Source organism: Salvelinus sp. IW2-2015, linkage group LG6.1, assembly GCF_002910315.2.
Source record: "Salvelinus sp. IW2-2015 linkage group LG6.1, ASM291031v2, whole genome shotgun sequence".
In the NCBI taxonomy this organism is placed as follows: domain Eukaryota; kingdom Metazoa; phylum Chordata; class Actinopteri; order Salmoniformes; family Salmonidae; genus Salvelinus; species Salvelinus sp. IW2-2015.
The window spans coordinates 18,886,038-18,899,540 of record NC_036845.1 but is presented as its reverse complement, the minus strand read 5'-3'; the positions used below and the strand labels follow the sequence as shown (position 1 = coordinate 18,899,540).

General features: G+C 42.9%; 1 protein-coding gene across 3 annotated transcripts; it reads left to right on the top strand.

The window, feature by feature from the left end:
• On the top strand, positions 1-6,589 carry LOC111965267 (riboflavin transporter 2). Of its 3 annotated transcripts, XM_023989349.2 has the most exons (5): positions 2,747-2,828; positions 3,074-3,121; positions 4,068-5,149; positions 5,474-5,597; positions 5,850-6,589. In XM_023989349.2, the coding sequence occupies exons 3-5, from the start codon at positions 4,113-4,115 to the stop codon at positions 6,060-6,062; spliced, it is 1,374 nt and encodes a 457-aa protein (XP_023845117.1). In that variant the 5' UTR covers positions 2,747-2,828; positions 3,074-3,121; positions 4,068-4,112; the 3' UTR covers positions 6,063-6,589. The 3 variants fall into 3 exon arrangements, with proteins under 3 accessions (XP_023845116.1, XP_023845115.1, XP_023845117.1); XM_023989348.2 differs by lacking the exons at positions 2,747-2,828; positions 3,074-3,121 and adding an exon at positions 1-91; XM_023989347.2 differs by lacking the exon at positions 3,074-3,121 and having other exon boundaries at positions 2,678-2,828.
• The last annotated feature ends 6,914 nt before the right edge of the window (positions 6,590-13,503 follow it).

The following is a 13,503-nucleotide window of genomic DNA, read 5'->3' as shown; positions in this document are numbered from 1 at the left end:
TCACATTGCGCTGTGGGACTCAAACACCGGCAGCCAACATCCATCAACTGCATCCAACTCTGTCTGACTGAGAGGAAGCTTACAGAGTCAGGTAGGCGCTGTCAGGTGTTTCGGTCAGGATTGTAAATGTGTCATTAGTAGATGAAGAACTACTATATCATGTTTTGAGAAGAGTTTAGTTAGGGGTTGAATACCATCATGTTACATGGCCATCTGAGGTTRAGGATCACTGGTATAGATATTTMAATGGGGTGGTGTTTTTCCTGGTTGCTTAATGAGTTATAAAATCATCACTTTTATTTTACTGTCTTTTTTATAGATTTTATTTGACACATGACAATTACTTTTCAGGTGTGCCTAACTATCATTTATCAAGTTTACACGGTAATTGGGATGGACTAACAGAAGCATATTTGACTGTATTTAGAAAAGAAATGATATGACATTTTGGATTGAGAGATGCAACAAGTTGATCAGGTCTCTTCAAAGATAATTGAGGCACTTTGTATTTTTCTTACTTTACCGTACTGTACATCTTACCTAAGACGATATACCTCATAGGATTTAAAATGTCAATTCACGTTAAGTTGTATACCCCCTTTTCTAGCAATTAGTGGTACAGTACAGTATATCCAATATGAAGTTTGATGTTCTTTAGTTTTTCTTCTTCTAGCAAGTAATCTGTGTGAAACTAACTTGATTGCAATTAATTCCATGTCATATTTTACAGTCAACAACATACTGAAACTTTGCCAGGGTTGCACAAGGAAGAAAAATAGGAATGGTCTTTTTGTCACAATGATTATKAATGTAAAGTAGAAATAATGKCTGGAGATTGGTYACAGCTGTACAATACCAAACRAATTGAAATGCGTGAAATACAGTGTGGATGATGTTAGAGCTTTTCCTTGAAATACATGGGGTAGTTGAAATGCAATTGCCATTGCATTGCATGTTTAATGTCAAATGGAGATTAATGTACTTTCTCATCAGTCCTCATATCACTTTGTCTTTCTCTTGTATAACTGTCTGGGGTACCTTTCATAAGAGGTGAAGGACAAAAACGAAATCAGATGCTTTTAGCACCATCTGCTGGTCTACTTGCAAAATGTACCGTATATTCAATAGCGTTTAAGTAGTACCATAGGCCTACTTAATATTTTTGTTGATTTCTACTGAAGATTTGTTGTGAACGGTTAAACAAAAATGGCATAGTTCAAATACTTGTTTCATAAAACAGAGTTTKCCACAGTGACGTGTGATTTTAYAAATGTATGTATTTTGCCGAAARTGCACTTCACAGCCAATTCTTCACTGTGAAGAAACATATGTTCACTAGGCTGCATCCATCHGGTTTTTGGCAAAAACAAAGCAAGTTGTAAGAGCTTGAGGAAACACCTGCTGTTTCTCTTAGGGGAAAATAGAAAAACAATTAGGTAATAATCCTTTAGGATTGCGGAGTTTTTGTTATTGCATGGTTTAAATTGTACGCTAACATGGGTAAYTTTTTCTCATTAGACTGGTTCATGTGCTCCAGCTACACAATGCAGTGTTGGATCCAATTAGCCCAACATYCATCTGAATCAGGAGACAATCATTAGACCAGAGCAAACKAAAGAAAATGTTAGCTGACTGAATCCCTATGTGAGAAAAGGTTAGAGGCATGATGTACTCCAAACAAAGGATTGTCGACAACATTCCAGGTAAACGCTGCAAGGTGCCAACTCGATTGGAAATTACCTCTAAATGTCAAGCGCGCTGTAATCCGGTTATGGCTTGAACCCCGGCCAAAATCGTGTCATGTCAAATGAACAATTAGAAAAGATCAACAGCGCAATATGATTGTGACAACATCTATAGGCAYCCTACTAGAGGGTAGAACATAGATAATAAACACATTTAATGACTCTCCAAGGATTCAAGGCTGTTGGAGAGACGTGCTGAGAATATGGGACTGTGGGACAGGAAGAAGACTGAGCAAACAAGTCAAGCCTGCTTTTCATGTGTTTTGGGTGTGTTGTCAGTAATGTCATAGACATTACAGATACACTAAGTGGTCAAAGTAGCATATACTGCATTCCCTTTGAGTAGGTTACTCGGGGGCACAGTAACAACTTGTTTCATCATCAGCCTTTTAGGTCAGTGCAAAAGGAAACCTGTACTGGAAACTAGGAGCAGTGACACTGTTAGTAGTGTCACGTCTCAGGTTACAGTCTCCTAAAACCAAWCTGGAGTAGTAGGAACTGCCCTCTGACATTCTGTTATAAATACACAGCTTCCTGTGACTGGTGTGTAGTAGAGTACTTGGCAGCTGCCTCTACCTCTCTCTCTCTCTCTAACTCTCTCTCTCTAACTCTCTCTCTCGCTCTCTCTCGCTCTCCCTCTTTATCTCACGCTACAGCCAACGTTTTATGTTTAGAGGGGCAGAGCCATGGGCATATTTTCTAGGGGTGAAGGAGAGGGGGAGGGTACAGTAGTTGACCCCTCCCCCTGCCGCTACTGCAACTTGCTCTAGTGCTCTCGGGGCTGCAGGGAGGCAGAGCTGCAGAGCACATGGCAAATTTATTTTTCGAACGAGGCTCCTTTAAATCCGGCGGATTACGGCGTCATAGACAAGAGGGGCCTGTGTACTTCCTGTTCTGTCAATTGAATGGGATACACGGAAGTCGTGAGTGTGTGTGTGTATGTAAGAGCGATAAAGAGGGGGGAGGGAATATGAACTGAATGTACACACCTGCCGGCTGATGGAATAATGCTCTGATCACAGTGGAGTGAGAAGTTACCCAAGAGAGAAGGAGATATAATAGGCAGTCCCACTCCATCACAAGGTAAGATTATCACTCGTCTGAGTCTAAGGGGAATTAGAAAATAATTCCACAAGCCTCTAAATCCATCTGCTCTACACTGAAGCTGAGCCAGTTTGTTAATTAGGCAACATGGGATAGAGAAATGGTCTAACCAATAGTATTATTGGTTTGACTATTTCCTCATCACTCACATCCCATGTTGCCTACTTAACGAATTGTCTCAGCTACAGTGTGGAGCAGATGGAATTATTATGTCTTCCGTGTAGGATGGATTCAAGCTGAAGAAGAACCAGGAAGAGAGGAACTGAGTTACTGTGAGCATATACAGTAGTTCTGTAAACTCTTAAGTGTGTGTGTGTGTGTGTGTGTGTGTGTGTGTGTGTGTGTGTCCGTATGTATGTAAATAAGAACCGTGTTTCTCTCCGTTCAGACACTGAGTGAGGTGACTCATCAACTATTCAGTTACAGACGTTGAATTACAGGCAACTATGAATCAGCAGAAGTCACAGTAACACCCTCTTACCATGTTGTACTTGCACAGAAAGGGATGAACTGTAGGTTCAGCCTGTGTGTATGGGGCTGTTCCCGAGACTAGTGAGTTTGTGTGTGAAAGGTCAGGTACTCTGTGCCAGACTCAACATTCGGGGGGACGGGGGGAGGGAAGGCTGCTGAGTCTGAGTCTTATGGTCACATACTGTGTAGCAGACAGGCTGGCTTTTGTAACCAATGACAACGTGGGTGAGAGGATACCCCCACCAACACTTACACATAGGCTAACCTTGAGGAGAACCAAGGGAACTACGGAAATGGGTTCATATAATGTTGTCATTGTGATGATGTTGCAGAGCTGAGAATGGGTATTTTRATTTAGTTCTGTGTTCTGGTACAATGAATAGTGTTTGGTAATTATGCCTTTCAGCACCCCAACAAATATCAGTTCATGTTGTTCACTAGTTTGCTCCAAATGGGGGAGGGATGGTTGGGTTGGAGGGTAATAAAGGAAATATATATTTTTTAAAGATATGTATGCATGTATTTATATATGTGTGTGTATGTATATATTTGCAAGAAAATATATGTGGGATTGGAAGTGATGCAGACAATTGCATTGATGGAAGCTACAATCTATCTGCAATATTAAAGCTGATTTATAGCCCCCCTCCAAAAAATCCTAATAAAATATCAGTACATGATCAGTATTATGGCAACGTATGTTGTTGCATTTTAATCATGAAATTGTGCATTGTTTGTGTGTTTCAGGTCCTTTATGCAAGTTGTTTACTGGCTGTGCCCCTGCCCTTCACCATGACTCTCCTAACCCACGTGCTGGCATGCCTCTTTGGCATGGGCTCCTGGGTGGCCATCAACGGGATGTGGGTGGAACTGCCCCTTATCGTTCCCGAAATCCCAGAGGGTTGGTACCTGCCCTCTTACCTCACTGTGCTCATCCAGATGGCCAACGTGGGGCCCCTTTTCGTCACCCTCATGCACCGCTTCCGCCCGGGCAAGCTGGACGAGCGGCCCGTCATCTACTCCATAGTGGGCCTGGGCGTGGTCGCCACCTTCCTCCTGGCCTTCTTTTGGAAGCACACGGTGCCCCTAGCGGGCGCTACGCATAGTGTCCCCCTCCTAGTGCTCTGYTTCCTACTCTCTGTGGTRGACTGCACCTCCTCRGTCACCTTCCTGCCCTTCATGATGCGCCTCGGGCCCCAGTACCTCACTACGTACTTTGTAGGGGAGGGCGTTAGTGGCTTGGTGCCTGCCGTAGTGGCTCTGGTGCAGGGGGTGGGGGTGGTTCACTGTCGGAATGCTACAGTGGCTAGCTTAGCCAATGGGACCTTAGGTATTAACTCCACGGTAGAGGCCAGTGGAGCGCTCCAGGCTCAATACCAGCCCGCTAACTTCTCGGCCCAGGTCTTCTTCCTCTTCCTCAGTGCCATGATGGTGGTGTGTCTGGCCGCCTTCCTCTTGCTCAACCACCACCCGGCCGTGGCCAGGGAGAGGAAGCGCGAGCACTACTTCAACAGAGGCCTGGCAGAGAAGAGTGACCAAGCCCTGTCCCTGTCTCACAGACCTCAAGAGGAGAAGCCCATGATCAACTCTCCGGATGGCCACCGGAGAGCCCGGCAGAGCACCTTTGGGACAGGCTTCTACAGTGGGCTGGAGGTGACGTTCATCTTTGTGGTTCTGGCCTGGGTCAATGCCCTGACCAATGCAGTGCTGCCCTCAGTGCAGTCTTACTCCTGTCTGCCCTACGGGAACCAGGCCTACCATCTGGCGGCCACCATGGCAGCCGTGGCCAACCCCGTGGCCTGCTTCATCGCCATGTTCCTGCCCTTAAGGTAAACCCAACTCTTGATTAGCATAACTGACTGATTAATCATTTACTGAACATAGACTCTCAGATCTATGCAGTCACCAGTGAAGGCTGTTGAAGGTAGACATGGGGTGGAGTCATTGTAATGGCTGGAATAGAATGACTGGCAGTCACTGAATCAAGTTGACTTCTCTAACAAAATACAGAATAAACAGCATTAAATAACATTGTACTGTCTCATCCTAAAACATACAGTACTTCAACGGATCATTTAAGTAATCCAAACACCTTGAGTTTTCCAACCCATTTCCTCAACTCACCTTCTAGCTCTTCCTTGTTCTTTTTTCAGGTCGTTGGTGCTGATTGGGCTTCTGACAATAGTTGGGACAGGGTTTGGTACTTACATCATGGCCATGGCTGCACTGAGCCCCTGTCCTCTACTGGTCCACAGCGCCTCAGGAACCGCACTCATAGTAAGGCTCTTTCTGTTATTACGTCATGAAATAGAGAAAATACATGTGTTACGTTGCAAGATTGCTGATAACATCTGAACACAACATTACTTCAATTTGATTGAGGTCAAACAAAGGCTTCCTAAACAACAGTAAACAATCAAACTCATGTCCATGCTATTCAGTATGCAGTTAATGATCCTCTAATGTACTGTGAATATTGACACAATGCTAGTATTTTTGTTTGTAATGTCTATCTACTCTCTGTTGTAGGTCATAGCCTGGATGTTGTTTGTCCTGACCCTCTCCTATGTGAAGGTGATCATTGGGGTGATCCTTCGGGATGAGGGCCACAGCGCCCTCGTGTGGTGTGGAGCAGTAGTACAGCTTGGTTCCATGCTAGGTGCCTTGTCCATGTTTCCCTTGGTCAGTGTCTATGGACTCTTCAAATCAGGGGACCCTTGTAACACCATGTGCACAAAGTAGGGATCAAGCTGTGGCTTACTGTTGAAACTCACTGTAGAAAACAAAAATGGTTGACACTGGAAATGTATATTTCATCATGCGAGTTTGCCTCTTTAAACKGATTTTGACGTATCTAGTCTGTCGCCAAAGCAATTACATATCTCCCTATGGTTCCGGAAGGATCTCTTTGAAGCACATTCTCAGATTAGAAACTAAATGGCACCAAACCGTTTGTGTTTGTTTTCCGTTGAAAAAAGTTTAAAAACATACGGTCTTAATTTGATCACCTTGTTGCAAGATAGCTTTTTCTGCATTGCAGGAGCTTTAAAACGTGTAGTGTATTTGAGGTTTAAAAAGGCTACTGAAGTTTGCAATTTCCACTTTGACATTTCAGACTTTAATTTTCCCTTGCGAAAAATGTTTCATTCCCTATGAAAATTCCCATGCATTATAATCCACATAATAATTCACATTTCCTGATGCTACAGGATTATTTTCCTGCTGTTGCAAACTGGCTCAAATTTAAGACCTGAAATCTGTAAAGTGTGGGAGGCCAACTTTTATTGTTACAAAGACCACAAAGATGCTAATATTTTATTGCTAAGCTTTCTACAATTCTTCTTTAAAAGAAGATGAATGCCTTGTTTTACATGAAGGGTAAATAAGTATAGTGTTATAAAAGTGATGGTTGGAAGATGTTACTGGGACAAAACAGTGCCTTCATTTTGGAGTTTCTAGYACTGCAAATGTCAACCAAAAGGTAATTTATGTTTATTCTTTACACGTCTATGTTTTATGTATTTTTTTTCAAAACCAAAATTTGTCTTACATGCTTTGTATACGACCTTACTGCAGTTATAATGTAATGRACTGTCATTATGTATTGCTCAAGTCAATTAAAATGTGTRTATATATATATGTTTTGTATTTCTCTATTAATTGCTGACCTCATTATCAACTTTCTGTAGTTTATWTATCACTAGCATGGTTATAAAGCATCACTGTAATCCTAATCATACTTCAAACCTTCGCTTCCAGAATTTGACCAGTAGGTGTCAGGCTAGGATAATGGTAACACAAGCTGAGTGTGAGATCTGAACAGAGCAGGGGTCCACATCCTGGCATGTAGCTCAGACCTATGGAYATCACATATGCCTTCAATCTGACTGCAAGATCTAATGGAAAAGTATTTAGCTATGAATACAACTTTTTMAAATGTATTTTTCTWCCTTCACACTGCTTTCTTAAGCAAGCGTGTATAGTTCATTTTGTGTAGGCATGTTTCTGTTATTTATTTAAATTTTGAGTCATGTACAGTAGCTAGATTATCAGTGTAGATTTACAGTATGGTTTAGGATTTAAATGTATTGATATACATAACACATTTACACACATTAATGTTACCATGAATATAGCCCTTTTATAATAAGGCCATATTCAAGATCATTTTATAAATATCACTGTATCACATTTTTCTTTTTTACGTTAGTCATTTTCTATTTGCCCTTCCGTCTGCTCTTTGAATGCATCCTGAAATTTCGCAAAGTACCGTAGGAGTTGTGCATGTCTCTTGAGTATTGCCCCATGCCACTAAGAGTCATGTCTCGATCATTTCCTGAATCTCACCCACTCACAGTAACTTAGTGAGAGCAGTTGATGGGTGCAGGTGTGTGCTCCTTTTCTCTACAGACCCTAAAGATAGAGAGCACCGAGGAGCAAAGTCATAGCCTGATTCAGGMCCCAGTGGATTCRTCATCTCCTGTTGTCTCATATCATACATATGCTCTTATGTCTATTTGTGGCTTTAATGGTTTAAGTGTGCAGGGGCCCATCAATAACAGAGGTCAGAGAACTTTAGGTGCTGAGTAATATATGCAGGGATATCTTTGATTTATCCTCTTTGTTGAGAGAGCCCTGGCCAATTAGGATGCTTCTTCCGTGAACGCTATTGCTTCTGTGAATGTGCAAACTGAAATGCAGGTGGACTGCCTGACCTACGKGAAGGTGGGTGCTTTGGTGAAACCGTCATTGGAGTAGCAATGGCCATCTCTCTCTCGTTCTATCTCTCTCTCTCTCCTATTGTCTCTCGAACCAATTTTCTCGCTCAGTCTCTCCCTCTTGACCCAAATCTCACACTGTCCGTTTCCCTCTCTTGGCTCCSTTTGATTATGCGTACAGCATACGTTGTGATCCTAATTTGAATTGAAAACATATGAGGGGAAATCCTAGCTCCCGCTGCTCTTTAACGGGCCGATGTGGGATTGGAGAATGCTGAGAATGATTGAATTTTGTGTTAAGGCCAGGAACGATCAGGTCTCGCCTGGCGTTATGCAATCGACCATTCTCCCCTCACAACGCGACGTCTGGTAAAAGCCAGAGAGGGAGGGCTGGAAAGCCCGACGTCTGGACGAGACCTAAAAGGGATTTCTCTAAATGATTCAAGGCAATACTAAAGGAATGCTGAGCGATCAGAGGAGCCAAATGAGATTTGATTCACCACTTCAAATGCAGAGACTCTGGAGGCGACTGCTTTTAATATTGCTAAATRGATTTTTTTACACCGTGATGCTTGACACACTATATTTCCTGACGGACGGAAACATATGGTTCCTATAGGAATCCTGCTATGCACTTTTATTGATATGATTATGTCATGTCTGTTTTCGTTCCACTCTTTCCACCTGCTTGGCCGCATTTGAACGTCTTATTGCGCAAAGGCCGGCTTACTCCCAGGCCTTAAAATTACCACTTTGTCCAAACTCATCAAAAACATTTTTATTGCAACCTCATACTATCATTTTGGGCCCGTTGGGGAAGGCTAGAGACTTTTTTCCCCCGTTTAGCCCATTACAGAGTTGTCTTGACCTTGGCTACTCTTTTCGTGCGACAACGTAAGGCGTAATCAAAAGTTAAAAGCAACACAAGGTAGGCACCTAGCAAAACAAACACAGCTTTTCTGATAAAACATTCATATGGGCTATATTATATATCAGGCAGGAAATCATTGGAGATGACAGGGTTGCCTTGCGGTTAAGTCCAGTATGGGTTCTACTTCTAATATCATCCTTCTCCCACCCCTTGTCAACCAATTGTAGCAGACTGACCTACATCAGGAGTGTACTATCAGTGTACTATATGTATTTTTTGCAATACTTCATAAAATAAATGACATTTGTGAGATGAATTAAATGAATGAGTTAGGTACTCTATGAGTGACAAGATTTACTGCTCTACCATTTGTGAACCATGAGGACACACACACACACACACACACACACACACACACACACACACACACACACACACACACACACACACACACACACAGTCCCATCACAGAGAGTGCAGGGGCTTCTGTTAACATAATACTCAGCTGTTATGAGTTTTCTGTGCTACAATGCACACAGTAGGGACTATGAAACAGAATGTCCGGGCTGCGGTCAGAGAAGGAAATACCTCTGTGTTTACTGGCTCTCTAAAACGTGGAGGCACTTCCTTGTGAGTCCTCTGCGAGTCATCTGCTGAAGGCCTAGAAGCAGGGCATTCGAAACCGATTTGAGATGGATCACAAAATGTCTCATGTGAGGGGAATTACTGGATCCCAAACGGTACCGGGTGAGGAAAACCCTGTTGGACCACAGAATGTGAGGAAAAGTAAACAGTTATTGATGACAGGAAGTGAAGGATGACACTAAGTTCTTAAGTTACTTAATTGTTTTGCTCTGTGTGATATATTTTCATGAAGGTAAGACTAGGGGSTCTATTCAATCCGTATCGCGGAAGTTCAGCGTTACAGCGTGATTGACATTTAAAAGGCAATGTTCCCGCGTTAGCCGAGACTGCATTCACGATAAACACTGCATATGTCAGCTCAATCAGAAATTACTTTTACATTTCTATCGCTTCAGCGATAGATTACATTTACATTTAAGTCATTTAGCAGACGCTCTTATCCAGATACAGATTGAATAGAGCCCTAGCCGTTCACTAAGCATTTTATTTCCACGTCTAACACACATCTTTAGCTAGTCTGGCTATGCTGATTCTCTACACGCGGAATAAGGCTGCGGCCGAAACGTGTCCGTGCAGAGCAATTTGGATTCATTGAAGATTATTTTCTGGTGTCCTGTCCATCTCATTTACTGTATTCGGACAGTGAACCAGACTAAAACCTCCTGTTGAGAAGTCCTATAGTCTCCTCTCTGTCAGGAAGCCAATCCACCAGGGGTGTGCCGGCAGGTCACCGCGAGGTCACGCCGGGCATCCATTAGAGTGCTCATTTAGTGGATTGCTCCTTTAAGAGGAGGGATCGGCCTGTTAAGGCAAAGAATCATTACCCTTCCTCCCGCCCCCACCCTGCTAACAATCAATACAGAGGGATCATTAAAATGAATAGCTGGACATTCCCCTTTCCTCCGGATCCTCATTGTGAAATCAGTGTCAGGGGATATGAAGCTTGAGCCGAGAGAAGGCGTCTAAAAGCCTCCAGTGATTGTCATGAAGTCATCTTAAGCCGAGAGCCCATTGCTGAGAGAGAGAGAGAGAGAAAGTACTAAGCACCCACCTGAACTCTGACTAGCCCTGCTTTTAGCCCATTAAGAGCAGCCCACGTGTCTKCTGCTACTGTAACATCAACACAACTACATAACGTATACAGAACTGTATGGTAGACAAGCTTGAGTGCAAATAGTAGCGTCGATGACTGTACAGTATGTGTGTGTTTCAGGGGTTTTCGCATGAATTTAGAGCACTAAAAAGGAATCAGAAGGGGATATCGGAATGAAATGCATTGGATCGATTGACACACTGAAACCTTATGATAATATCAGTAAATGGACTCTTTTTGAATGATTTTCAATTCAAGTCTCCTCAAGCGCACAACAGTATGTCCTCGTCAGAATTGTTTGAATCCTTGCATGACATTTCCCCTCATCGCAAAAGAGAGAAATAGTGAATCAAGTTGAATGATTGCAGATGAAGAAAAGATACACACACAGTTTTTCCAGTCCGTCTGGCTCTGTCTTTTTCAGTGTCTCTTAAAGTCACTTTTAAAAGGGGATTCGTCTTTGTGACCGCAGTGATGTGACCATGTCAGTGGGTCATCTGTTGGGCCTGTCACGTGACCAGAGGGCCCGTGTGGATAGAGAGAGTGCACCTGTGGATCCCCCAGACACACTGATGCACGTACGCATGCACACGCACGCGCGCACACGCACGCACGCACACACACACACACGCACACACACACACCACACACACACACACACACACACACACACACACACACACACACACACACACACACACACACACACACACACACACACACACACAGAGACCCTATCAACCCTCCTTCCCCGCTCCCTATGAGGGGCAATATAATCATTCATTCTCTTCACGGGCAGTAGATGCTGATCAGAGACCAGCATTAATACCGCCACTATCCTGCTAAATTTGCATAACGACATACCCTTATGTCTCTGTGATCATGAACAAAAAATATCCATGCAGTTTTCTCCTTTACCCAAAACAGAAAAACATCAAAAACATCTCTATTGCTTAGAATGACAGATTATCAAAGTCCAACTGTATGCATGGTCAAGCAATCATCTCTTAAAGCATCTCTTAAAGTCGCCCCCATGGCTCTCTCAACATGCCCTTCATAACAGAGGTAAGTTATATCCCGGATTTACGATCTGCAGATGGCTGGACTGGAGGAGAGGAGAAAGAGAGGGCAAGAGCTGAACCCCTGTGCCTAGCTATGCATTCACTTTATAAAAGCAGAAATCAAGGGCTCAGTGGGAATACAACGAGAGAGGAAGCGGAGCCATAAAGAACCTGTAAATCTACCCTCTGAAACGTCTTAGCAGTGCCCCGTGCCAGGTGAAGGTGCACGAGCGCCCCAGGGACCAAATGGCACGAGCTAGAATCATTACGATTTTCACTGGGATCTTTTTTCACTTACAAAGGAAGCACAGAGAATCAAGCCACGTAGGTACACCTGTTAAATCTGTCGATTTATCTCACGCTGTCTTAGGCCACTTCATCAATAAATGCCCTATAACATGAACATGATAGGACCACTGCTATTTGTTTGTCAGTTAGATTTTTCTTCTAAATCAACTATATGGGTCCTCTAATAAAATGATACCGGTTTCAATGATTACTCAACCGTGTCAAAGGGTAGCTGGCTCCGTCAGAGGAAGATCTAGGTGAGAGCGGGCGCCAGGAAAAAGAGGCGTGACTGCGTCTGTAAATAGAGGGGCTATTTTGGGACTGCCGTGGGTGTACAGGGGAGCACCGCCCAGGCCTGCCCGCCTGACTTCTGTCACTATGACGATGGGCCATTCGGAACTTTGCTGCTAGATGGAAAAAGTCAGGACTGGCAGGTGGTACACAGGAGCGTGGTACAGCTCCCTTGGTGAGAAACACTCTGCCACTCCCATAACCACCCACTCCACACATRCAAAACCTTACTGTAGGCTATACACGTCCTTGCGAAGACATACACCTGAAGGAAATGCATGTTTAATCGAGTATAGCAGCTAGCCATGCTAGTCAGGTCAATCTGAATGAAGGTAAWGGCTTGAMTCTTGGATCAATGGCTTGAATTGCATAAGAAGAAGAATTATGACCAWACRWTRCCTGCTATTTGCAGTTCATTTATGTAAATATTTATATTTATGTAAATTTATGTACATTTATATATTTATGTAAAATTTATGTTGCATCTCCACCCCACCCCCCAAAAAAATAACTGCCTATCTAAAAATTCTAAAATATTGTCCATATATTTTAATTGTATTTTAACATTGTGTTAATAAATAGGCCATATATGTAGACTACCGTATTGTGCCTTGTAAGAGACCTTAGAGGAAATTAATGCATCATCAGAGTTTGCATAAAGCCATGKTAAGATAATTGAATTTGGCCCATACACATCAAGGTCCTGCTGTGTCCATTTCAAGCTTTATTAGGCATATGGGGACAGGTTGGAACCATTCAAGGTTTACCATGGTCAAATACTATAACACAAGAAAACCAAAAGCTGTTGAGTTATAGAGAAAGTCTTGGACTAAAGCATAGCCATATGGAGCATGGATGGACAAGGCAGAGAACGAGTTCAGTGTGCTTAGAGAGATGCATTTCGTAAGTAATTGATTCTGTATCGCTGTATGGAAAATATTGTTTCAGTGTTGAGGGTAAATTAGATATCTAAAAATGTTATGTCATTCCAGACAGTCGGAGGGATGAAACACCATATAGGATTTCTGTTAATGATTTGTGCCAAAAGGAAAGGGTTTTTATAGCACACGCATAGATTCATGGACAATGCCATCTGGTAAAGACAGCAATATAAAACAGCTAGAGTATCACTGCATGTGTGTTGTGTGCGTGCGTGTGTAAAATGCTCAACGTAAAAATCAAACTAAAATCCTAATAACAGCAATGCACAGGTCAG